This window comes from Sinohyriopsis cumingii, chromosome 2 (genome assembly GCF_028554795.1).
Source record: "Sinohyriopsis cumingii isolate HCF-2022 chromosome 2, ASM2855479v2, whole genome shotgun sequence".
NCBI classification, from domain to species: domain Eukaryota; kingdom Metazoa; phylum Mollusca; class Bivalvia; order Unionida; family Unionidae; genus Sinohyriopsis; species Sinohyriopsis cumingii.
This window is the reverse complement of record NC_142962.1, coordinates 10,656,004-10,684,003: the sequence shown is the minus strand read 5'-3', so window position 1 is coordinate 10,684,003 and position 28,000 is coordinate 10,656,004. Positions and strand designations below refer to the sequence as shown.

Sequence of the window (28,000 nt, the reverse complement as noted above, 5' to 3'; positions counted from 1 at the left end):
AAGAAAGACTGTCCAACAAGGAAGTAATATTTTACTTCAAGAAAATGAGAACAGCCCCATGATACCAGTATGGGAAGCGCAAATGTAATAACGAGTCCTCTTATAACAGGGTGCCAAAAATAGGTTCACACGCGTTCTCCATACATTCTGCAGGAGCCTAAAGCTTTGAGACAAAGTGAAAACGTCTGATGATGAAACATGCAAGAAAGTTCTAAAACTTGGATCACCTTCGTGTACACTGTTACTTGTCTATTTTTTCCTTGTGCATTCAGAGGTTCCGGCGCTGATGTATCCGACACGTGGCTAGGTAAGTTCATATATTTATCGATTTATTTTTAATACAAGTTGATTTTCTATTGGGAAAGTATTTTTCGTAATTTTTTTTCTTCGAACGTCCCATTTGGGTGAGATTTCGAAATGTGCTTAAATATATTTGAGCATAAAATAAAATCTTTGGTTTGAAATAATTCACATTGAATGAATTATCCTTAAATGATCACCCAATAATATTCACAGTGTGGCATATATAGCCAGTTACTCTTTTGTTCTCTTTTCCTTTATTTTCTTCCTTTATTCTACTCGCATCAGATTTTTAAACATTAAATTTTATAAAACTGAGACTTGATGGTAATTTTGGTTTTTAAAAGGTCTTTGTCTTGCACAAGAATTTGTTGCAAATTTTAATGTGAAATTGTGGAAAATGTCTCCGGCGAACAGTCAGCGTTGTTAGCCAATATTCTACATAGGGCTAACACATCATAACCAGGTGAAGATGGCGAACAGTACACTAACCATATTTCCTCAGCTAGTGTGCAAAGATGATACATGATGGATTAGGAAGGAAGATAACAAAATAATTGCAAAATTCTAAGATCTGTTTTCTTGCGAACAGGTGGGGAAAATCGATACGTATGATCTAGTATTAATGAAAATTTTCCAGTTTGAAGCAATGTTCATCTAATAAGGATATGCATTCAGACGTTTGTACAGTAACAAGACTGCTCAGTTTTGCATGACGGTTATGTGTGTCAGTAACAAAAAATACAGCTTTCGTGTATGTAAGCGTGGTCATGTATGCTCATACCCTCGTATTAAATTATTCTTCCAAAATATAATGCTAACATAGTTTAAACAAAGTCTATTGAATCCTAATTGTGGAATGATCTAGGGACAGCCCTAGAATGAGCGGGGCCCAAGGCTGCATGCGATGCCAAAGGCACCAAGCGATGAGCGCTGGGACCGAAGCAAAAAAAAAAAAAAAAAAAAAAACTGCATTGCGAAGAAGCGCTGGGCCCCAGGCGGTTGCCTCGTTCTCTTTGCCCTAGGGCTGGGCCTGGATGTTCTGCACCTTAAATGTCTTCAAAAAAAGTCCAGTCCGAAATTATTGATCGCTATGGACCTTTACATTGCTGTCTAGGACCTTAACTTGGTACAGAAACGAGGACATTGGGTCTATCATGATAGTTAACAGCCTAACAGGGTAATGCGACTATTTTTCCACACGTGCAGCTTTCATTCCACTTGCACAGCGCATGACATTCAATCCAGTACGCTCTGGATCGCACCTTTAAGTTGACCTATCAAGAAATGTTCAAGTCCTTAAAACAATGATTGTGCCGTATAGGGGCGGGTATATAATGACTTTCCTATGAATGTGGAAGAATGAGGACCGAAATAAAGTGAATAATTGCCATTTAAAGGTATGTGTAATCATATTTTAAAACATGATATCCATTACTGAAATACATGTAGTCAATACCCAAGGCTTACATGACCTGTATGACTTTCACGTCAGTAGAAGTAGTAATAGTGTCGATTATAAATCAATGGAGAGACAAGACCTATTTCCAATTTCACAAGTTATCCGACTCACTGAAATGCGTGCGTGGTATGCGTATGTATATCAGTGTTAAAATACGCGTACGTCAGTTTTGTTGTGTGTGCTAGCGTGCTTATTCCTTCTCAAACTCGGGGATGTGGAATAGGCCCGATGTGCTCACCCCCACCCTACCCCCGCATATCGAAGGCGGCCAATAATAGAAACAAAAGCTTTTGTAGATCAGTGGTTGCTAGCGTGTGGGTTCGTACCCTACCAATAAACCAACCTCGGTCGACTACTATGGTGTACTCTTAGGCAAGGTAGTTAACTACATTGTGTTGCTGTGCCATAAAACTCCAAATCCATCCAAACTGTGACCACACAAATCCATCCAAACTGTCCACACAATAAAAATTGTTATACGACTGATTGGTGAAATTGTCTATGTAAAAAATCACGACTATTTAAATATCCAAACATTCAAGACTTTTTTAAAGTTTCTTTTATATATAAAAAAATATATTAATTCAAAGCTGCCACATTGCGCACGAGGTTAACAGTATGTCAAAAGAAAATAGTAACATTTGTTATGCATTTCACAAAATATTCATGTATATCATTGAGAGAAAAATGATATGTCAAAAATGGCGAGATCACTTTTTCCCCATTTAGAACATATATCTGCCCTTACGTATGCTATTCAAAGTTGTATGTCCATATTCTGATATTTCTTCACACCCCACCCCCTTTCTCTTTCTCTTTAATTTTAAAATATACAACGACCATAGGCCCTCTAATACGCATTTCTTGATAGGGAGGCGCCACAAAGATATGCCTGAAAACGAATTCCCTTTTGCTATTGGACATTATGTTACCATTACAGTACAACATTGTATACCTTTTATGCTCTACGACAAACTGACACACTTTATTAAAAACTCTTGATTAAATAAAGTAATAAAATTGTTTAAGTAGAGATTTTTTAACTCTTAGCACAATCGTTCTCAGGTTTGAAAATGGTGAAAAATTCGGGCATTGATGAGTGTTGATTACAAACCGAAATTAAGTCACAATCGAAACTCGGGTTCATCAGTCTACTACCGAATTGAAATGCAAGCTTGGCAATGTGCCAGAGATTCATGTTTGAATGCAGAAATAAGCAAACTAAATAAATAAAATCCATGCGAATAAACTGGCAATCATTAAAATTGTTAATAAAAATATTTCGCTCTAAAAATCTGCACGATGAGATCACTCACCTGACACTCTTCTTCACTACATCAACCTGCGCATAAATGTAAAAAAAAAAAAAAAAAAAAAAAAAAAAAAAATCTCGCCCTCGCTTAAAATAGTCATTCATTTCACAATATGCAAAAACAAAAGCATTATCTTTTGCAAACCAAATCTGCAATAGGTAGCTATCCTAAACTATTTGTAAAAATTTGAACTTTTTTTAGCGATGTAGTAATGTAGTCGTTAATCGAACTGGCACAGAATGAAAAAAAAAAAGGATCGATGTAAATGGGCGGTTTTTCCTTAAAACATATACTTAAAAGAAAATCTGCGATTTGTGTAGACATAAGGAAATATTTCGCTCGCGAAGTGGTAACATTTGTACAGATGCTTCCCTCTATTCTGCCTGTTTTACCTGGACGATGGACAGCTTGGCAGTTTCACCTATATGGGATCACGAAAACTATCTATTTTGAACTTATAAATTAAAAATATAGATATTAACAGAAAACCTGATTTGCGTTCTGTTTAGGCATGTATTGTTTGTAACAGTATCTTGTGATTCAATTAATTTATTTCAACTTCCAATCATCATATTAACTCAACGGTAAATCTGTCAGCATACCACACATAGCAGCTGATGACGTCATTCGGGAACTATCTATTGTCACTCACATAAATTAAAAACTTGGTTGAGACAAAGGTAGGAAAGGTAGTGGAGACAATAAAAAATGTATGCACTATCCAACCTAAGGGGCAGGGGTTAGTTTTTACACATAAATGTAATGTCGCATGCACCTGCCTAATATAAACATTCATTAAAAAAATAATACATGAGCGAGGCTAAAAAGGTCCATATTTTTGGATAGATATTATGAAGCACAACACAATCATATCGCACACTTGACCTTACAAATCTAATGAAGTTCTTAGAATAAAATGTTTATACACCCCAACCCCTATTGTATACATGCATTTTTCACATCCAAAGGCCATGTTTGACAGCATGTGGTGCTCACTGTGCAATTGCAAGCCCTTTCCCTTGGTGATACTTTTGAAAAAACATCGTCTCCTAAATAGCTTGATGCAATTCATAATATTTATCATTCAAGCCGTTTTTTAGATATTCTACTTGTCTTGAATCCATGTGTCTACTGGTATGGGTGGCTAGCTCTGCTTCCTAGCCAACTATTGGTATTTCAGTGGCTACATAGTAATCTTTACATTGCAATTTGACCCCTGTGGAAGGGCATTGAAGGCATAAAACAAAAAGAACATTCGATTTATGATATCAAAACAGAGGTAATATATTGAGTTAGTAACCAGAGATATAAAAAAATTCTTCTGTTAAAATGACTGTACTAACATCTGCTTCAAAAGTATTATCATTACTGGGTAAAACACGGTTGCCTTGAGTAACCTTGGAGTGACACTCAGTATGACCACTATTAGAAGAATTGTTCATGCATCAGTACTTACCTTGATTAACCACTACATCACAGGAATGCACGGGTTAAAGTTACAGGCTTTGAGTAACCTTGGAGTGACACTTACTGCGACCATTATTGGAAGTATATTTCATGTGTCAGTAATTACATTGTTTAACCATTCCAGTAATTACATTGGTTAACCATTCCAGTAATTACATTGGTTAACCATTCCAGTCGAGGCAGCGTCTAAAAAGCATGCAATCTATTAATTTAATTTATGCAGCAGAGAGGGCGAACAGCCTCTAATTGACTCACTCTCGAATCGTAAAAATAAGCCTGCCTGAAAATCGCAACAAAAAAAAATCGCAAAAAAGGGGATCGTGGCGGTGATTGGGGGTGCCGAGACGACACCCTCGCTGCTGCTATCAATTCAAATAAAATTATAACAAATAATGCCACTAGCGCAGGAATCTTACACAGCTAAAATAGTTCGAGAGCGACTAGAAGCAATTAAGAAATATATTCCGTTGACAGATGCTGTTAAGCGAAAACTGCAAGCGCGTCAAGAATCACAAGTTGAATTCGCAGAAGGTACTGAACAATTATTTAAGCCTATCACAACAGTTACTGAAAGAGTCACAACGGCTACTGAAGGTCTTCTTCCGGCAATAAAACAAACTGCTGCGCAAATTGAAAAAGTAACGGCGAGGACTAAGAAAACAAAGATTTTTACGAGAACTTGCAGCTGGAATAGTGCAGCTCAACCTCCACTCGTCGGTGAAGAAATACAACAAAATATTTGATAGTATTGATAAAGTCCGAAAGGAGGTCAGTGGTGTAAAGACACTTGTTACGCCAGAATCAAAACCACTTTCAAAACCACCAACTCCATTTACCCAAGAGGGTTATAGACAACTTCAGGAGAATCCTAGGAGGATTGCCGTATACGGATATAAAGTTCGTGATAAATTATTAGATCCAAACACCGCTGATGTTTCAGAAGAAAAATGGATTCCTTTTGTATTTCGAGAATTTGAAAATATACAAAGAATCACTGGTAAACACAAGGATAAATTCACACAATTTGAGAACGAAGTTGAAGAGATCAAAAAACATCCGTGACCAGAAGATATTTTATCACAACAAAACAAACTGAAAACTTCATTCGCTCCACCTCGTATTGAGGAGGAAGAATTTTACGATTCACCTGGCACCGGTGCTACTCGTAGCGGTTTTACTGCAGGAAGTGGTCTTGTTACTTGTTCCAGCAATATTATCTCCGACGTAGAACGACTAGAAGTCCTCATAGGAGGCAAACGAGCCGGTAATAATTCTCCGGAAATAATCAATGAAGCAGCTGATATTTGTCGGCGATTATTTCAAGGTGGTATCATCGATATTTCTATTTACCGGGAACTTATTGACGAACTCGTTGATGGTTACCACAGTGACTAGTTGTCACAGTGATTAGATAAATGAATAACAAATAAGATGATCATACACGATTATCAACAACATAGACCCGTATTGGTTAGGGTAGTAGGTTCACGATTACCCGTTTACAGCGCGTATTACGGTGATGGATTCGGTGATGTTGTTCAGGGATTATTTACAAGAATGGCTCCAAAAGCCGTGCCAATTGCAAAACAATTGTCAGTGAAAGCCATCGACGTTATTCGTGAAAAAGCTCCTGGTGCAATCAGCGACGTTGCTGGTAAAGCGTTCTCGGCTGGCAAAGACAGAATAGCACTACTAATACGTAAACGTCAAAGCGGTTCGCCGCAACCAGTAAAATTACCATCCACTGAAACCATGCATGTAGATGTCAGTAAAATAATAAATCAAGCCGCTAATCAAACACTAGCAGCGCTGATAGATCGGCAGACAGGTGAAGCAGAAAAAAAACATTGCCTCAAGTCATGATTTAGATCAACAAGGTTATAATAAAATGTTTAAACGTATATCCAGCACCATATTTGACATGGACGCACCAGTTTTCAGGGATGTGTCAGTACGCGATTATCAATTTAGTTCTTATCACACACGACTGCCAAATCAGCGTGGAAAGATTGATTTGCAAGTTCATGATACAAGTGTGTACTTTTTACCATCTGAGGCTTTTATTCAGATAGAAGGTGAGATTATAAAAACAGACGATACTGCTTACGTGGATGGTGTTATAGTTGGTTTCGTTAACAACGGCATTATTGCATTGTTCGACAGCGCTACATACTCGATTGATGGAAAAAGCATCGAGACAATTCAGAAAGACGTCGACGTTGCCACAACAATAATAAGTTTGGCAATGTACTCTGATGACCACAAGATCAGCCGGTCCTTCGATGATGTTCGCCAAGGGCACTACTAATCACCCAGACGACATACCGTATAATATAAGACTACGAAGAAACTTTGCAGGGAATGTTGACGCTGATGTGACACTGGTGGTTCATGGTGCTAATCCAGAATACCACATAGGATTTTTAACGGGTCGAGCAATGTTGGAGGGAGATCGTAGAGCTTTTTCATGCGCGATTTCACTATCACATATCTTTTGATGTTGGAGAAGTATCAAAAAGTTATCTTTGGAGCTAAACACACAGTTACTCTTGTGAGAAAAGCTACCGACGACGACGCTATCTGGAGACCTATGGATGATGCTGGTAAGGTAGTACTGACAAAACGTACACTATGGATGCCGGTAATAACTCCAACGATCACCGCAGAAGAACAACTACTGACTTTTATGAATCAAGGCGGTAAATCACTGCTGTCATGGCATACAAAAACCACCGATAGCATGCAAACTAACGTTAACGGACAATTTATGTGGCATATAGCATGACAGCAAGGTGTTTCTGCACCGTGACATATCTTTATTGCGTTTCAGGAGACTGCACGATTGAACTCTCAAACTCATAGCCATATGATATTTGACAGACTTGATGTTACAGAGGTTTCTTTCCGGGTAAACGGACAAGAAGAACCGGCGGAAAATTTACTACTAAACTATGAACAACATCATATAGCCCGTGTGTATCAACGATTGATGTCATTTTTGGGACGTGATCAAAACATGGACACTGGTTTGCAAATATCAGTTTGATTTTGGAACTCTATATCCCATCTATTATTTTTCGCTGGAGCATCTTGATTTATTCAGACAATTTATTGTTGATATCCACTTTAGAGCCAACGTAAATACAGGTGGTGCTGTTGATTACAGAGCAATCGCGGTTATACTTAGCGACAAGGCAATGTTGCTTGAAGGTGTTGGTGGTCGAATGAGAGTCATTAATGCACCAGTGGAAAACAAGTAACCGGGCGGTGATTTAAAAATACGAGTATTTTATAAATGTCATCACACCATCATGTTAATGTCAGTCTGGATCCTGGTCGGATTAAAAAGCTACAATCCGCATTAGTAAAAAAAAAAAATTCCAGGAACCACAATAACGCTAAAGCACAGTCAGATTACAGGAGGTGAAAACAAGCTGCCGTTGACAGAACGTCAGCTTAAAAACCTTAATATAAAACCAAACAATCCAAAACTGGAATACGACTTGTGAACTTTCCGCCATTGCCATCAAAGATACTGCTGAGACAGGTGGCATATTTCCACTCCTCGCGGCAATACCAGCGCTGATGGTTGCTGCAGCCCCAGCCGTTCCAAAAACGGCCGCGTTAGGTGCTGTTGGAACAGCTGCTGCAATGGCATTAAAAACAGCAACGGGAAAGGGCTTAACAATTCCGGGAACTCCTCGAGGAAAGGGTCTGAGACTTCCAGGAACACTGCGTTGAGCAACGATATTGTTTTGTACCTATGTCAAATTTTGACTTACTTGATGCTGCTAAGCAACTAAAAATAATTTTAAAAAATTTAGAGGTGTTTTTATGCGCTATCAATTACCACAGCCGGCAAACAACACTGAAACTGGTATTATTAATCTCGATACTTCCACCGGGGTTGGAACTCATTGGTATTATCAGCGTTAACACCATTAACGGCAGCTGCAGCTGTGACAATATGTGTTTCACCATCGGCATCCATCGATGAGGTTTTGAATATTATCGCGAAAAAGATATCCACGTGCACGAGCACAAAATTGCACGATTATGTTTAAAATTGCACGCGGTAACAACGGCGCATTCTAAATTGTCGTCGCTGATATCATTAAGTCTTAACGATACGACTATATCAGATTCTGAATTTCATGTGATGCTTAAGATGTACAATGAAGTCATCTATTTGGAAAATGAAAATTTAAATAATGACAGAACTACTGTAGCAAATAGTCGCAAATACAACCCCGTTGAAACCCACGATGATAACAGTAAACTCCACTAACCCTAAATTTAGTATTAATTTTCCAACCGCGATTCCAGTAGCGGAGATAGTCTGGCGCAGTTAAGAGTATACTACAGTTGGCCCAATATCCGGTCAAGATCATTCAGTGGACTACAATCAAATAATTCGCGGGTATTTGCAAAAAAAAAAAAATAAAGATGATGGAACACCCGATTGGCACATTGTTGGAATATCCACAGGCATTTTATTAAATCGAACAGATCAGTGATGAATTTCAAGGTAGAATAAAAACTATTACTGGGAAAGAATCCAAGATAGCCATAAAAGTACACGAACCAACGATATCGTCCGCAATTGTAATAAATACACCGGGTTTTGTCGTTGATATGTATATTAGTCATCGATCAGACCTGTGCTAGGATGACCTGAAGTTGCTCCTGAATACCAAGGACCGCCAGAACCAAACGAGTCTGATTTTTTCACCAAAGAAATGAAATATATAAAGAAACCAGAATACAAGAAAGATTTTCGGAAAACGAAGATAATGGATGTCTACTATCCTGGTAATTTTCTCCCAAATCCTGAAGAAACAGTTAAAATATTTATACAAAACCCAGACGGCTTTGACGTAATTATAAACGAAGAATATATCAATGAAATGCCAGAAAAAATTAAACCTGAACTTACACGCGCATTTGGTAATTTGAATAATTTATTTGTTAGTAGTACACAATATTATTCTGAAGAATTAAAAAATAAAATCCTCGAAACAATACAACATTTAAATCACATCATGGACGATATTAGGTCTATTAATTAGCGAATTCGTGATGAAGTATTAAAAATTAAAAAAGAGTATTACATCGTCATTGATTTTCGAAAAATATTTATTGATCATTACAAAATAATCGAACAACAATTACCGACATTTGTGATACCATCACTTGCAACCAACGAGCTACAAAAATCAATTTACGATTTAATCAACGAATTTTTTCCAAAAATACTCGAGTCATGGAGAAAAATAACGCCGCCACCAAGTATTCTTCGATACAACAATAATCAACACGGTGAAGGCCGTCATATTTCTCTGTTAATTGTAAAAATAACCTCAACGATCGCGGTCAATCTTATTTGTGATGCAACTGATGGTCTTTATCAGACAAATAATGATATATTAAATCAGGCGCAGCAGGGATATATCTTATATACTTTTACACCACAAGTCCCACCCGGATATCTGATAGTGCAAGAACCGATCAATCTGGTCTATCTACGATGTCATAATCCGCTATTATCAAGAATACATTTCAAACTAACTGACCAGTCCGGCAACTTGCTTGACCTTCGTGAAGAGACCGAGTCTGAATTTGTATGTAAAATCCTAAAAATCTACGATTTTCAAAATTTCCAATCTTAATGATATTTAATCATAGAGTGTTGTCTCCCCTTGATAACAGTACATACTTTAAATATGCCATTGACTTTTGAGACACATTAAAAACAGTATAAAAAAATAATCCCGTCCTTTGATTTTGTCCTTGATAAAATCATTGGGGTGGTTTATTTTTTTTTACTGACAAATCGACTAAAAATCAGTGAGAAAGAAAGACTAAAATCGGACATACTTTCACGTTTATTTCTATGAATGACTCTAACTTTCATTTTCATTACCACTGACAGTTTCTGACATAATTTTTTTCTTAATTGTCTTATGCGTGTAATGATTGTCTTTTTTTTTTGGCCTCATATTCACGAGACAGTTCTAATCTAATTTTATTTCTATTTCGAGAGAGAGAGAGCGATGAATTCCCTCACTTCACTTTCTTTTACTGTGGCCAACGATTGAAACATTCCCTTTGAATTCGTTTTACAAATATTTTAAAAGCAGAAATAATATCATTGTTATTTTCGTAATCATTATATACTAAGCACAATATTGTACACATCTAAATTGCCATATGACATTCTAGCAAGTCCAGAAGGGTGTCTTTTTTTACACTAAGTACGACACAACCCCATGTGAGGCCCTAGATTGCCATATGCCAGTCTAGCAGGCTCAGGGGCACAAAACACAACCCCCATTTGAGGCCCTAGATTGTCAAACAACAGTCTAGCAGGCTCAGGAGGGTGTGTTTAGTAGAGGACGACACAATACATATAGCATATTTCAGGTATATAGACGGCACAATCTCCATGAGAAGCCCTAGATTGCTATATGACATTCTAGCAGTATCAAGAAGATATATTTACAGCAAGGACGGCACAGTACATATAGTATTTACATTATTTACAGTAAGGACGGCACAATATCCATGTGAATCAGTAGATTGAGATATGACATTCTAGCAAGATCAGGAAGATATACTGACAGTAAGGAACGTACAATACATGTAGTATTTACAGTGTCTACAGTAAGGACGGCACAGTACATATAGTATTTACAGTATCTACAGTAAGGACGGCACAACATACACGGGAGCCATTCTCTACGCTCAACAGAGTTTTGCACACGCTCCCTTAAAATCAACTCCGGGAGAGTGCAGAAGGGCAACCACCACGTGATGACATGGTGGGAATGTGTTTGTCTGTTGCGTTTCGATCACGATAAAGTACAGTATGTCCTCGTCGTATTTTAACGCGTTGTTGCTTCATCAGCGATGATACTACGCCCTAAAATTATTTGCCAGGATCAACCTGTAATAGTTGTGGTCATCGTAGGGGTCCTCGTTGATAAATTCGTTCAAACGCAGAAGCTACTTCAGTTGCTGTCTTTGTTAATAGTGGCTCTGCTTCTTTATATCTACTTGCAACATCACCGACAGTTAACGCGTTTTTAATACGTTAATCGACGTCTTCCAATTTTGATACTATCGTGTGCTAAAAATAAAATATCAGCCTGATGAACTTCATTAGGAACGCTAACATCAAAATGTTCATAATGAATTGCTTTAGGTTGTGGTAGGTAACTTGCCATATTGCCTGTCGTGTTAACCATTTTTCAGCAGTAGAACGTTCGATACCTGCTGCTTCAGAGAGTTTACTAATCGCTGCTCTACCTTTCCAGTATCCCCTTCCTTATGCTATAATAAATCGACTCCATTATAATACTAATCGGTTGATTTATTACCAGTTCCTAATACAAGCTTACCCTTCATAGTAGATCTCACCAACCAATTAGCTAATGATTCTTTGAAAGATTTTTTTTTTAAATGGAATTTAGCGCATGAATTAGTTTTGCATCTACGATATGTCGCTGTTGAAGATCTTTACTTTTATAAGCTACATCATGAGCGTGACACGCTTTATCAATAGCGTTTACTGGATACTCACCAGGCCTTGGCTGATCGTGGTTATCAAGCCGGATATCAAGTCGAGTACCAGGACCGCAGTAGTTATATTCTGGAAGGTGTTTTTCTCCTGGGTACTTAGCCCATGGTATTCCTGGTAACTTTGCTAACTGCGCGGCAATATCACAATATCACCCCCTTTTTAAAAAAATACTGTTTGGATTAGGAATAAATTTTTAAAAAATTGTACCACGTCGTTCACACTTACCTGTAACTGCTTGTCTTTTTTTGTTGTTGTTGTTATAGTTGTTAGTCCACTTGTGGGGTTACGCGCCCTGCATTTCACACAATATAAATCCATATTATTTATTATATTTCTACAACATGGATGTAATTGATTTCTCAGCGACACGAAAGCAAGAGCCGGTCAAGCATCATGCTACCAAATTCTGTCCGAATTATCATTATAGGTCCATCTGGGTCTGGTAAAACACAACTGTTACTTAATTTGATAATGAGATGGTTGAAATAGGATAAGTTGTACTTAGTTGCACCATCAGTTGATGATCAACGATGTTACGATGTACTTAAAGACTTTAATGAAAACGCAAAGTTGTTGGATGAAAACGATGATGATGTTATTGAATTTATTACTGATATTAATGAAGCGCCATCCCTAGAATATATTGATGGATTTATTAATAATTTAGTTGTATGCGACGATGTAATGCTGGATAAACAGTCAAATCCTGCCAGAATATTTTCACGCGGTATACACAAATACCAAAAGTCATCAGAGATAACTGCAGTATTCTTGCTGTGTTTAATGGTGTTGATACACATAGTCTGCGAAATATTCATCAGACTTGGTGTAGCGGAGATATGGATATAATTAAGTTTAGAAATTTTTTTAGTCAGGCTCAGTCAACCACGCATGGATTTATAACAGTAAACTTACATGATCCGCGGTCGAGATAACGAGTCGGTCTTTATAAAAAAAAAAAAATTGGATATTAGGAGCAGCGAGGGTGTTGTCTCGGCACCCCCAGTCACCGACGCAATCCCTTTTTTTTGTGGCAATTTTCAGGAAGGCTTATTTTTACGATTCGAGAGTGAGTCAATTAGAGGTTGTTCACCCTCTCTGCTGCTATTTATGTAATCGTTCATATGCTCAATACAGAGTTAACCTGTTATGGTTAATCCAGATGCTCAATACACAGTTAACATGTTATGGTTAATCCAGATGCTCAATACACAGCTAACCTGTTATGGTTAATCCAGATGCTCAACACACAGCTAACCTGTTATGGTCAATCCAGATGCTCAACAAACAGCTAACCTGTTATGGTCAATCCAGATGCTCAACACACAGCTAACCTTTTATGGTTAATCCAGATGCTCAATACACAGTTAACCTTTATGGTTAATCCAGATGCTCAATACACAGTTAACCTTTATGGTTAATCCAGATGCCCAATACACAGTTAACCTGTTATGGTTAATCCAGATGCCCAATACACAGTTAACCTTTATGGTTAATCCAGATGCCCAATACACAGTTAACCTTTATGGTTAATCCAGATGCCCAATACACAGTTAACCTTTATGGTTAATCCAGATGCCCAATACACAGTTAACCTTTATGGTTAATCCAGATGCCCAATACACAAATCCAACACAAAATAAAGTGTTTAGTCATTAATATTAAAGTTTACCACTGAATAAACGCGTTGATCCATTCTTCCAATTTCACTGGTCGGAAAGGGTCTACTGTGCAGGCTGGGAAGTATATAACATGCAAAGAATGTATGTGCTCTGAGTTAAATAAAAATACTTTATTTATATTAATAAAGCATAAAATGTAGGTCACAATGACCTTCTATTGTTACATAGGTGTAATATGAAGAGAGATTATCAAATTTTCCGTTATACTGATTGAAGCATAAACGACACAAAAAATCATTTCTGAACCCACGAATTCACTGAAGTCGATGAAATAATAATAATAATAATAATAATGAGGACTTTGTATAGCGCCTAATCTTTAGAAGCTCTAAGCGCTTTAAAACATTAGACAACACATATAAGATATAAAAAACATATATAATGAAATGATTACAAGAACAAACACCATGAAATTAGAAACATAAACAGCATGCTGAGAATATTTAAGGTAGCAAACATTAGTAGGTCTATAAGTTTGTTCTTGCAGTCGAAATAAGTTAGTTTTGAGAGCACTCTTGAATGGGATCACTGTGTCTTTGTGTCTAAGTTCAATGGGCAATTCATTCCACGTTGTTGGGCCCTGGTATGCAAAAGAACGCTGTCCATATGACTTTGTTTTCATAGTGGGAATAATGAGTATACGATTGTCAGAAGAGGTGCGTAACATGAGCCATGAAACATTAACTTTATGCCACAGAGAGAAATATAATTTAAATACGGGTGTCGTATTTATCCCCAAGTGTCCTGATTCTGTCTAGGATAGCACCAGACCCCATTTGGTCCAGATATACATAAAAAAATGTTAACCAAAGCTAGTAAAAAGAAAATATAGGTAAAGACGAGCTCATTTTACTGTAAGAGTGTGGTATTGACAGAGATATCTTGAGAAATTAACTTACATTACAAACTATAGCCAGAGTCCGTTAAACGCAAATTATGCGTCTCAGTAACCTACTTTTGTGATGAGTGTGTCGTGCTTATTAAGGCAAGTCCGTTCATGACTCTAGGTTTTGCACTATTTTTAAAGAATACCCCCCCCCCAAAAAATAAAAAAAACAAAAAACAAAAAAAAAAAACAACGACATGAATTCACGGAAAAACGTAACCAGGAATGTACTAATAATGTACATGAATGTGCCTTATCAGACGGGTAGGTGCATTAAAGCCGTTCCAAACTAGTCCTATCACACTGTAAAAAATGAATGATTGAGAAGCAGACGAATCTACATATCTATATGCATTTTTATGTGCGTGCCCGACGCCTAAACCAGAAACAACGTTCCGGTATTATCATCCAGAGGCTCGTAAATATAAACAAAAGTCAAATATGCCTTTTTCATATCGTTCCACTCGATGTATTTGCCTTGCAAGAAATATCCCTAATTTTTATATATAAACGGAACATACAAACACTTGCGAGCTTGTAGATAAATGACTATATCAGTATCCAGTAGCCAAACATTTGTTACGATGAATCACATCTAAAAGTGTTTATAAGACATTATACAAATCTATATATGAAAATGGAATAAATACAAGAATAGTAATGTCCTTGTAAAAACCGGGTTCGATTTTGGCAAGTAACCAACAGGAAAACAGGCCACACAGCGCAATTTACATAATGGAAAATAAATATTGTCGTTACAGTTGATTGACACACAAACTACTTGTTGTGGTGGTGGTTGTGGTGGGTATAACGCCATGTTTCAGCACATGATAGGCTACACATGGTAGAAGAACAACCAGGGAAAACCCTGGTAAAATCTACCTACCCACGCGAAGCTACTGGCAAGCTTTCTCATATTCCCACGTTGGCAGAGCTTGAGACAGAGTCCAACCAACCCTGACCACAAAAACTAGTTAAAATGAAAGTAAAATAAACTGGGTGTTAACATTTCACCATTCGTTGTCTCGAATGAAAGATTTCATTTTAAGTTTTCCTCAGTAAGATCTGATCTCGTGCTCATCATTCTAGTACTGGATAGAAATAATAATAATAATAATAATAATAATAATAATAATAATTTAAAAAATAAATTGATAATAATAATAATAATAATTATTATTATTATTATTATTATTAGTAGTAGTAGTAGTAGTAGTAGTAGTAGTATACATACCCGAACATTCTTGACAGTATTAGATGATATTTGTTCTAAAAATATCGCTGCCTTTCAGTATATGTATGCTGTTTTAATTATTGGAATATATATCGTTATTATTCTGTATTGATAAACTTGGAAGGTTCATTTACATACACTATTCCACTTAACAATTTTACCAGCGACTATTTTGGATCAGTCTCCATAAACAAATGCAGAGCAGTACTCGTATGTGTTTTACGTCAGTCAAAATGTACACCAGAGACTTGCAAATGAAAATATCAGTTTCTTAGATCCTACATATTTCTACATTGATTCAAATATAGTATAGTGTCCATTGATCATGTTGGCACACAAGAAGGTCTTTATTCTGCTGTATTATGATATACATTTGCTAATTATTTTGAAGTAGATACACGTATCTTTAACAAAGACGCATGCAGCCTAGCCATATTTCGTTGATTTCTTCTATCCATCCAGCCGCCTCATCCACCCACCCCCTTCCATCTTTCTATCTTAAATGAATGGATCAAATTCCACGTCTGTTGAGCACATTTAAAACTAAATTCAACTGTATTCCTTAATACAAAATTTTACTTCAAACGACTTTGAAGGAGTCCGACACACCCACACAGACAGACAGACACATATGAGAGTACTGTAATGTATTATTAAATCTGAAATGTGAATTAACATACCTAAGTAAGAATGGACAATGGATGCATTTGATAAGTTATTTGGCGAATTTTCCTGAGAAATTTCCTAAATAACATGAGTGTGCGTGTGTGTTTGTGTGTATGTGTGATTAGAATTTTTAACGTAGCTTTAAGAATTTTTCAGTCATATCGCTACGATGTCTGCAGTGTGGCAGTTTATTGTGATGTCTAGCACAAGGGGCATCATGCCGCAGACTAGTAGCATGATGTCCCACCCAGTTACATTATCCTGACACCAGGCCGACCAGTCCTAACTCTAACCTCTTAATGTTGAGCGCCATGCAAGGCAGATGCTAGTACCATTTTTGTAAGTCTTTGGTATGACTCGGCCGGGGTTCAAACCCCCGACCTCCCTCATCCCAGGAGGAGACTCTAACCACAATGCCACCGGAGCGGTCTTCTAAATAACATGAACATGATCAAATATCTAATCATATATTCAGTGTAACCCGACGTGCAAAATATACCCTGGAATACCCAAGATATTGCCTGTATTAAAAGTCGTCACCTACAACTGCCTACACAAAGGAAGCCGACCTATGTACAGCTAAGTGTCTATTATAGGAATGTTAGCCTTAACTCTACTGACTGGCGTTACGCTTGCGACAGGTATATTGTATATTTCTTCTAGTGTTACTTTGTCTGTGGTGTACAGAAGTAGCAGTATAAGTAATGGTTGTAGTGATGATGTAGTACTCTAGTAGTTATTGTCATCGTCGTCAACGTCGCCATCGTAGTAGTAGTGGTGGTGATGGTTGTGGTATTAATTGATACGAATACGCAGATAAGTACTATTATTTCAGCAGCGGCGAGAGTGGTGTAAGAGATGGTAAGAGAGTGTTGATGAGGTAAACGTTGCTACTGCTGACGTGTTAAAATCGCAAATAGATTTTCTCTGAAGACAGCAACAAAACTAGTAGTCGTCAGGTGTGCTACATTATTTACTACTGTTGATTTATTTTGTCGTCTATTATATTCTTGCTCGAGCGTATTTTCTATTGGATCTATCTCCCTCCTTCTCCTCATCTTCCTTTAAACAATGATATTATTATACTAGTTATTGTCTACTTCCAAATAGTTTGGTCATCGTCTCAAGCCTTCCGCCTTTTTACATACAGTTTGCTGAGGTATGCCTTTATTGGTCTACAGCAAGCTTCCCGCTCTTGCAAGACAGTTAAGTACTCTAAGTTACTCTTTGCCTTTTGAATCAGAAACTAACGTGATTAAAGCAAAACAAACTAAATGTTGGGGATTGGTGAGATTATGTTTGTGCAGCTCACATGAGTTGGGACTGGCAGTTAGGATATGCCCTTCTTTCTCTTTAAGTTAAAAAAAGTGTATACAATTGCTGGATAAAAAAGTGTAAAAAACTGTTGGATAAAAAAAGTGTATAAAATTGTTGGATAAAGGAATTATTAGAAAGAAATTGAAGTTCAGATACAACTTTAAATGAAAAGTAGAAACTCTGCCAACATTTTGACATTTGTTTAATGCTATCTTCTGCAGTCTGCAAGACCATGTGTTGACTCAATGGGCGCACAAGTTTAGTAAATAAAGTGTATGCACGTACAAGGTGGCAGTACTGACGTAACTGCAGTACATAAAGCTAATAGCATCCTTGAATGTCACGCCCTAGGGTTTATAACGCATCGATAAGGATTAGAGGGCATATAATCAAACTGAAAAAGCGAATAAATATCCTGTGTATTTGCAGCTGTTTTACGTAATACTGCTGTTGTTAGTGATGACGACCATGGTGTTTGTTTAAACCTTCTTCTTCTTCTTCTTGGTGCTGCCGTTGTTGTTATTGCTGCTGCCACCACTATCATTGAAGACTTTTGTATGTTCGTCTCTTTCAGGGAATATGTATTTTTGTAAAAATGGATCTGGATTACTTTCTATATACAGCAATAATGAAGAAATCTGTTGCAACGGGACCTACCCCAAGTATAAGGATATATGGGAACAGAAGTGTTGTGAAGGTAAAACCTTGTTCACTGTGTTCTTAGCTGTTTTGTTGTCGTTTACTAGTTGACCTTGTCAATCAAGCTAATCAATTAACTAGTCAGCTAGCGTAAATTAGACACACCTCCAGGCATTGCTTGCATCCGCCATTTTCCTCCGACAAGCTGATTGTGGCAATAATGTATTGATTATGATATGTATTTACAAATTTCGCAATGATTTGTTGATTTCTCGAAACGATATGGGTTAGAAGTAGTCAGTGGGAGTCTTGTAATTCTGACACTCGATATTCAGATCGTCCACATGACGTGTATACGATCAGCTGAATAGACACCATTGATGCCAATTACAAAATAATTGGTTGCATAAAGTTACGTACAAAGGCATGTCCCGTCGATGGCTTGATACCTCGAACGTGTGCCAATTTTTGCAGTAGAACCACTTCAACTATTTAAGAATTGAACAAAAGTTGCAAAAGCCTCTATTGTTTTTATTCGTAACTTCTCTGTCAGCCTTACTATTAGTCCAGTCGTAGTAATTGCAGAAGCAGTTCAAATAGATTGATTTATTCTTGCTTGGAAAAATATTCGCTAACAAAATGTATCATTTGTCTGTAAATTACTACGACGATATACATTCCAAGCATATTCTAGTCTCGCTGAAGTAGCCGTTGATGTTCCGTTTGGGCCACAATGGCAAGAAAAGTTTACTTGCTCTCGCAATGATTGGTTAAGCAGGCTTATGCATATTTATGTGAAACGAGGAAATCTCGGCACAAGCATCCACATCTTCGCTATCCATGGTTTCGATATGTTAACCCTATCTACACCTTGGCGGATCGAGCAGATATTTTAGTGCATTGTCCTAGCGACATCTATTGGATTTCAGGAATTGCCTCCCTTAGTATGTAATAGCAACTATCCAATAGCGTGTAAAAGCGGTGCATTGTACATTGGCCGAAAATGGTGGAGGCAACTGACTTGAAAAGAATACTTTGCAATTTTAAAATCGAAAGTATGATTACGTACCAAAGAGAAGCTATTATTGGTGCATTTGAGTGAAAATGTATTTGCACAAATTCTGACCACCAGTGGATAATTGCTTTTTTATGAGTCCATTCGTGTAGTGTTCTCCCATGTCTCGATCATATAGTAACATTGTTCAAATTTGAACAACTCAGTTTTGATTGGATGCGTTGGTTTGTCGCTGCATCCAGTGAAATTCACAGGCCAGAAGTACAAAAGTATCTGCTCGATCCGCCAAGGTGTAGATTAGGCTAACATGTCGAAACCTTGGCTAGTGAAGATGAGGCATCCACGGGTGATAATTAGCATGCGTGGATTGTAGCCCCTGGCTTGCAACCATGGACTAGATAGGGGCGCAATGTTTGTCCATTAGCTTCTCGGAGGTGTCAAAAGTGTACGTAATTACATGATTAGTGGGTTGGGTTTTTCGTTATTTTGCTGCTGGTCTAATTCATTCCTAAGAGATATAAATTATTCAACGCATGTCATTCATATTTTAAATAAGCCATCGAGTACGATACTTTGTTTACATGTCGATATCAATTTAAATTCAAGAATCTCTACTTACAGATGTGCAGAAGCCATTTAGTTTCGGCTTAGAACTGTGTTGCAAAGACGGCATCAAAAAGAACATACCAGGTAAGTTGCATGCATTAGGACTATTTCACTTGAACATACTAGAGCAGATATGCAAATTAACCACAGCCCTTTGAGGCCATATTTTGTAGTTTACGCATATTTTAGTTTTAAAATATTTTAGTTTAGAAATATTATAAACTCTCCAATTTGATGGTTGTGACTCAAACAAGTTTGTATAGCCATATGTGGATCGAACTGGGTAAAATATAATTCTCAGGGCAATTACAAAGTAAATTAAAATCGGATAAATCATCATGTCCATCCTAACAATATCAGAGTTTTTTTTTTCTTCCTCGAAGGAACATAAGTTGTGTTCTTTATAAACAAATGATAAATCACCTTGGATGCGAGAGGTCGCGGGTTCGAATACCAGTCGAGTCATACCAAAGACTGATAAAATGACACTAGCAACTACCTCGCTTGGAGCCTAACATGAAGAGGTTAGTGTTAGGACTGGTCGGCCTGGTGTCAGGATAACGTGACTGGTGGGACATCATGCTACCTCTCTGCGGCATGATGCCCCAGCGTTAGACATCACTATAAACTGTCACGCTGCAGACATCGTAGCGATATGACTGAACGTGTTTTAAAGATATGTTAATGATCCAAATTACACACATACACACACAGTCACACACAGTCACACACAGTCACACACAGAGAGGCAAAAATCAACATCAGGAAAATAGTATTGGCCCCGTAGTGAGGAAACATTTAAGTTAGACCTCACTCTCAGACTCGGAGCGGGATTCATCGATAACATGATGCATGCTTTATTTTCATCGATCGCATGATGCATGCTTTATTTTCATCGATCGCATGATGCATGCTTTATTTTCATCGATCACATGATGCATGCTTTATTTTCATCGATCGCATGATGCATGCTTTATTTTCATCGATCACATGATGCATGCTTTATTTTCATCGATCACATGATGCATGCTTTATTTTCATCGATCACATGATGCGTGCTTTATTTTCATCGATCACATGATGCATGCTTTATTTTCATCGATCACATGATGCATGCTTTATTTTCATCGATCACATGATGCATGCTTTATTTATTTTTTTATATAAAACTACTTGTCTTCTTTCACACAGTTATTATTAACAGCATTCTTCAACTGAATAAATAACTTGTCGATCTTTCTTATTTAAGCTTTCTTATTTAAGTTAATAATTATTCTTTACCTGAATAAAGATCGTATCTATCTTTAATATTTAAGTTAATAATTTTTTATAGCTTAACATTCTTTAACCGAATAAATAACAAAATAACAACTTCATAATCTTTCGTATTTAATCAGTTTGTACACAACTGAGTATCAAAAGTAAAAGTGTGTGTGTGTGTGTGTGTGTGTGTGTGTGTGTGTTGATACTCAGGTTTTGAAGTTTAGTGAATACCTGGCCTTTTGGCAAGAATAAACTTATGCAAGGTTGTAATTTTTTCCACCACTATTACAACCTTTACCACTGCCATGGCTGCTACTACCATGTTATTGTTATTATTATTATTATTATTATTCAGGTATCGAGTCCAACGTAGTATGCAATGGAAACACAGCAAACCTTTCCATGGTAATATTATTACATCAGAGTCAATAAATCAAATAATATTATTACATCAGAATCAATAAATCAAAAAATATTATTACATCAGAGTCAATAAATCAAATAATATTCCGTAATCCAATTTTCCTGCCATTTTGTCGTATATTATGTGTATGTTAAATTATTCGGTGTACATGACAACCATATTTTCTGGAATTTGTTGATATGATATTCAACATTAATATTGTTATTATTGTAAGAAGTGCATCATCGATAGTCATATCTTAACTGAAATCTATATGAAAACGTAATTAATTGTATTAAAAAAGTGTTGGGCACAGACCTATTCTTATATAAGTATGATCGTCATGTCTAACGAAATAATTTAAGCTATAAAAAAATAACAAATGATAAAATTTCAATACATAATTCAACAGAGCGACCAGAAGGATTATTACTGCCAGCAGAAACACGCTGAACATTTCCTGTTTTGCGAATCGACCAGAAATTGTTACAATCCAAAGAAAAGAACATGTTGTCCGTTTTCACAACAGCTGTATGACACACCTTCCAGTGAAGGGATGTATGTACGAATCTCTCTCTCTCTCTCTCTCTCTCTCTCTCTCTCTCTCTCTTTTGTAGGGTCCTGAGAGTATAACTCGTTCTTTCGACACCACAGATACTTTATCAAAAATATGTTTTATCATTACAGGCGTCAATTCTTCTTCTACTTTTTTTTATTCTTGTTCTTCTTCTTGTTCTAGTTTTCTTTGCTGTTTTTCTTTTACTTCTTCTTCGTATTATTATCATCATTATTATTATTATTATTATTATCATTATTATTATTATTATTATTATTATCATTATTATTATTATTATTATTATTATTATTATTATTATTATTATTATTATCATCACAGCTGTTGCGAACAGAAAATATTCCACTTGAAAGATAATGTTCCATGCCGCTCTCCAAAACAAAACTACGGGTTTTGCCAACCCGGGAGACGACATAGCAAAAAGGAAAGAAACCTGCAGTTAGACAAAATCTGCAACAGACCTCACGGTAAGCGAATTTTAATATTTTTTAAATCAGTTTTAACATGTGTTTGCGTGAAGCAAATGAAAATTGCTCTCTCAGACACACACACACACACACACACACACACACACACAAATATATATATATAAGTAGCATACATAAATTTGCCTTTTCATGCCCAGTACAGGCTTATGGTTATAGGGTGGGGATCTTAAATTATGATACGGAGCCTTAAGTCTCTGTGGGTAAGGAAAGACCACAGGGCACAAAATCAGGGGTTTCATTCTGACATTGGGGTTATCGATGACACATGACAGTTCCTGTGAGATAAACAACTCAAGGATTTTCCCCCGCCCCCTCCCCCTACTTATTCTAAATTCCTGAAAGTTTGGCACAATCTACATCCATACTATAATTGACTCAAGTTTCAAGTGTCCAAACTTTAACGGTGTAGGGAGAGTTTAAGGTCTTTGTACACCTATGGACGAACATAACATATCACGATTTCGCCCTTACTTTCAATATGGCATACTTAAAAACCCCACAAAAAATCCCCCCACCCCCCACCCCACCCCCCAAAAAAACCCAACACTATAGTCATTACCTCTCACCGGATCTCCTATCCATTTTCGACTTAACTTTTAGTTTTGTTATGACCATCCTATGAGGATAAAACAGGTTTCGTAATTTAATTGGGATACCGCTACAATGGCTATGTGGCCATCTTGATGAAATTTCATGGAATACGTTTAAAATTGACTTCATGGTGGATACGCTGAGATTTCTAATAGCTTTGATGATCTTGACCAAATAGCTATCTTAAAGTGTGGTCTTAACTTGCACACAGAATATGTAGCTATCTTAAAGTGTGGTCTTAACCTGCACACAGAATATGTAGCTATCTTAAAGTGTGGTCTTAACTTGCACACAGAATATGTAGCGATCTTAAAGTGTGGTCTTAACTTGCACACAGAATATGTAGCTATCTTAAAGTGTGGTCTTAACATGCACACATAATATGTAGCTATCTTAAAGTGTGGTCTTAACTTGCACACAGAATATGTAACTAAACGTTTTGGGAAAAGCGTCGATATTTGGAATTCCTTCAAAACATACTCTTTTGTAATGAGAGAGAGAGAGAGAGAGAGAGAGAGAGTCTTTTATTCGCAACTCGTGTCACTTGTACGGATTCTCTCTATAGATGTATTTTATCTTCTATAATTCCAGCCTACATGATAGAGATTGACAAAATGGAATTCAAGAGGAAAAGAAATCTGTACTATACGGCCAGTGTGAGTCAACTGGTTGACCAAGGATTCCAACAGAGCATAGGAAATACCACGAGGCACTCCATTGTCTTTGACATTTGGATGCCTTCTAAATGCAAATCTATGCTCGAACGTTCCACTTTCCTTGTACTCTCCATGACACCCCCAGAAATATTTCTACAGGATTTACTATACATATATGAGAAAACAGATACTATTTACAAGAAATACAAAACCAGTCAATGCAGCTTACAAAAGATTTTCCGAGACCTTCGACAAATAAAAACAAGATGCATCGTGAAAAGAAGAGAAAATACTCATTCGAAAAGAAAAAAAGTAAAAGATAACAAAAGAAAGACTGGAAAGAATTTTTAAAAAGTGTATGACTATGTAATTTAAAAGCTAAATGTATGTGGTAAATGTTTTCCTTTCCAGTGGTATGGTCAGAAAAACATTCTACACGTAACATTTCCTATTTCTTTAATTAATGGCATTTTTTAAAACAAAATATCGGTGAACCAATTCGCAGTTAGCGTCTTTTTGAATGTCTGTCATTCTGTCTCATTAGGACCGGGTGGTATAACTTGTAGCTTCATGTTAAACATGGTTTTGTTTGGGAATGTAGACAAGGCCTGTATTTACAAAGGTCAACGATAATCCTTATTGATTGGGATTAGCACATAATGCTACGATTAATGGATTAATAAAGATATTAAGTCTCATATTTTCATCTGAATAAGTCATTTGTGTTACTAGGTACATTTCATAATAGATAAATCAGCACAGAAGACACACATGAAATGTTTCTCATTTCATCCACTAGTAAAAGGTACTCACAATGTCAAATGGCTAAAGTGATTTGTAATGGTGTGCAGTTCAGACTGCTGTTTTAGAAATACTTCTGATCATCAATCTTCCTGGGAAGACTGCATTTCGGTTTATTTTTGATGTTTCATTGGAGAGAGAGAGAGAGAGAGAGAGAGAGACTCATTTTGTCTGAACAATCATCAGATAATAAAAGGTTTTACAGTTAATAGTGCCCATTTTATTTTCTTTCACATTCACTGAGTCAAGTGGCTGCGGAAACCAAATACACTGAGTCAAGTGGCTGTGGAAACCAAATACAGTTCGGGAAGAGATAAATGCTCTCTCTGTCTCTCCATCGCTCGTGCACACAAAACTAGATTATACAAACATATATACACACGCAATTATATAGAGATCAAACGACTGATATAAAATATGAAGTAAATTTATATTTTATCGGTATATCTGTGTTTCTTCCCCACCCATACTCCGCTTTAGCAAGACAATTCATACTTTTCAAGCTGCATTATTCGGTGTGACACTTATGATACCCCAATGGTCAAGGTAATTAAAATTTCTGATTGACGGATCTCAAAACAAAATTTGTAAGAATATAAGTCTGGAAAGAAACCTAGAAAACAGGGTCATTACTTTAGATAGCCAGTCACTGACTAAAATATATTTGTCTCTGTGTTTTTATTTTTTGTGTACACATTTAGAAGGACGTTTTATTGAGATCGCACCCTCTCTGCTGCTATAATTAAATCAATCATTAGTATATCAATAATGACACCGGGTGTTGAGTCTTACACAGCTAGATTAGCTAGAGAGAGATTAGAAACGATCAAAAGGCTTTTACCTGTTCGTGATGCTTTCAGACGAAAACTTCAAGAACGTCAAGAAGCACAAGTTGAATTTGCAGAAGATGCAGATAAGTTATTTAAACCTATTAAAAAGGTTCTGAAAGAACTGCAGAAGCTACTGAGGCTCTTCTTCCAGCAGTAAAACAAACTGCTGAGCAAACTGAAAAGATAGCAAGAAGAACTAAACAAACGAAAAACATTTTAAGAGATCTTCCAGCTGGAATAGCTGCTGCTCAACCTCAGCCTGAAGTAAATCTTGACGAAACATGAATTAATAATCTTGATAATAATTCTGGGCCTTGTACTCATATGGTGCATACGCATTTGATCCGCGTGGTTCTATTTATTTTGATTCATATGGTCTTCCTCAGCCAATAGAATTTTTAAAATACGCCAGAAAACATTCCATTTCGGTATTTGTTACATTCGGGTTCAAATGACACACAAATACCAAGTAAGGGTCCTACAGCTTTATGTAAAATAAAGCTAAAATCTTCACATAAACTAGGGGGAAAATAAACCAGTGTTCATTACAGTACCAAGCCCAACAAAATATTGCCTTCTCTATCACTCTGCTCTTGTTTTAGTAAGGGTTAGAGACAAGAGATTCTAATTAAATTAACATTTGTGCCTTATGCAGGCTCAGATACCCATGAGAAGATAAACCACAGCACTGAACCTGTTGACAGTCTCTGGTATTAAATATCCAGAATGCTGGGAATAATGTTCTGCTGTCACTACTAACAACGAGAATCTGATACAGGAACTTATAACATTATTCATCATTGCCATCACAAACACTAACTGATCCGTCGTGAAGTAATAAATGCATTAAATGCTATATCAAAATCAACATTGCCACCTCATAACATCGTGCATGATTATACAAGTAGCCGTTAATCGTTTTAAACAGATCTCAAAGTATAGTGGTTGATATTTACAGAAGATCTTCTTCTATCAAAGACATGAAAAAATAAGATGATACTGATTTGTCAAATTACACGACTAAAGATGAACTTGCCGATATTATGAACATCTCTAGAGTTGACCGAGATGAAGTTATTATTTTTTCAGGATAAATACCGTGTTTTAAAGACGAGTAATATCAAATGGAATGACATAATTCGTAGAGTTCTCGGTGCTTTTGAGGATACCATTCCAGTATTTACTGTCAGTGGTAGAATCAGAGACTCAAGTATATCAATCGCAACTATTAGAAATGAAATTACAAAAAGTGTTGCTAATCGTTTACGATCTACCGGTGATATAATGACAAGTGAACTCAGCATGAATGGAAATTAAATAGTTGTTTTAACAGATCCATCTGATGAAGATGCTGCAACAAAAAAATATGTAGATACAGTAGATACTAAATTAACCACGCTGCGAGCTCAAGTAAGTATGTTTACAAATCTTCGTAAAAATTTTAGAAAAATTAATGAAATCGCAGAGAAATTCTTTGGAAGTCCGTTGACTGTTGACGTAAAACTCGTTGATATTAACACAAAACTCGGCGATATTAAAACAGCTATGTCAGACATTGAAGCAATTAATAAACGATTAGGTGTTATCAGAGATCCTAAATAATTTTCAGAGTTAATCACCAAAGCGCAGAGTAATATCGATATTAGAAAAAGACTAGAAGATGTTATCAGTAGAATTCATGATATCGTTAGAAAATTAATCTGATTAAAATTCCCCACAAGCAGATTATCAACATGGTATATACAGTAGCGTCTGACCAAGTATTATGTTCACCATTCAATAAAACCATTAAACATCGCTCTGAGGTTACCGGTATATACAGGCTTTCAGTACTCGGTGTTGTAACATTTATAATATCCACCACGATTTCACGGCGTTATCCACTGACTGCGTCAGGTGGATCTCCTGGATCTATGTTAGTGATGTTAGATCAAAACGACGAGGAAACATTTACTGTGAAACCCGAAGAAAAAAACTCGGCTTGATGTATTATTGGTACCTTGAATTAGTAGCAAACTACCCACCTAATTAAAATATAATGAGTATTCCCATCAACGTTCAACGTTTTAGATATAATCAAGCACGTAAATGGCAAACAAAATTAAAAAAATATCGTTGACCAGTATACAGTAAAGGTAACAAATATCGCAGACGTGTAGTTATCGTTGACATAATTGTGTATTCAGCGTCTGCTGTTATTGCTGGAGCCGGCGTATTATTCCTCG

At 36.6% G+C, this 28,000-nt stretch overlaps 1 protein-coding gene across 3 annotated transcripts; it reads left to right on the top strand.

Annotated features, from left to right (window-relative positions):
• Positions 1 to 42: 42 nt before the first annotated feature.
• LOC149804332 (uncharacterized) lies at positions 43 to 25,154 on the top strand. 3 transcript variants are annotated; one of them, XM_089938955.1, is made up of 7 exons: positions 43 to 307; positions 18,484 to 18,606; positions 20,185 to 20,253; positions 21,788 to 21,837; positions 22,248 to 22,393; positions 22,731 to 22,876; positions 24,080 to 25,154. In XM_089938955.1, the coding sequence occupies exons 1-7, from the start codon at positions 199 to 201 to the stop codon at positions 24,493 to 24,495; spliced, it is 1,059 nt and encodes a 352-aa protein (XP_089795081.1). In that variant the 5' UTR covers positions 43 to 198; the 3' UTR covers positions 24,496 to 25,154. The 3 variants fall into 3 exon arrangements, with proteins under 3 accessions (XP_089795081.1, XP_089795098.1, XP_089795090.1); XM_089938972.1 differs by lacking the exon at positions 43 to 307 and adding an exon at positions 1,118 to 1,700; XM_089938964.1 differs by lacking the exon at positions 43 to 307 and adding an exon at positions 17,140 to 17,233.
• Positions 25,155 to 28,000: the final 2,846 nt, after the last annotated feature.

Coding starts and splice junctions, on each gene's coding strand:
- LOC149804332 (XM_089938955.1), top strand. CDS start 199: ATGCAAGAAAGTTCTAAAACTTGGATCACCTTCGTGTACACTGTTACT. Junction 308..18,483: donor TGTATCCGACACGTGGCTAG/GTAAGTTCATAT, acceptor CGTCTCTTTCAG/GGAATATGTATTTTTGTAAA. Junction 21,838..22,247: donor ACACAGCAAACCTTTCCATG/GTAATATTATTA, acceptor ATAATTCAACAG/AGCGACCAGAAGGATTATTA.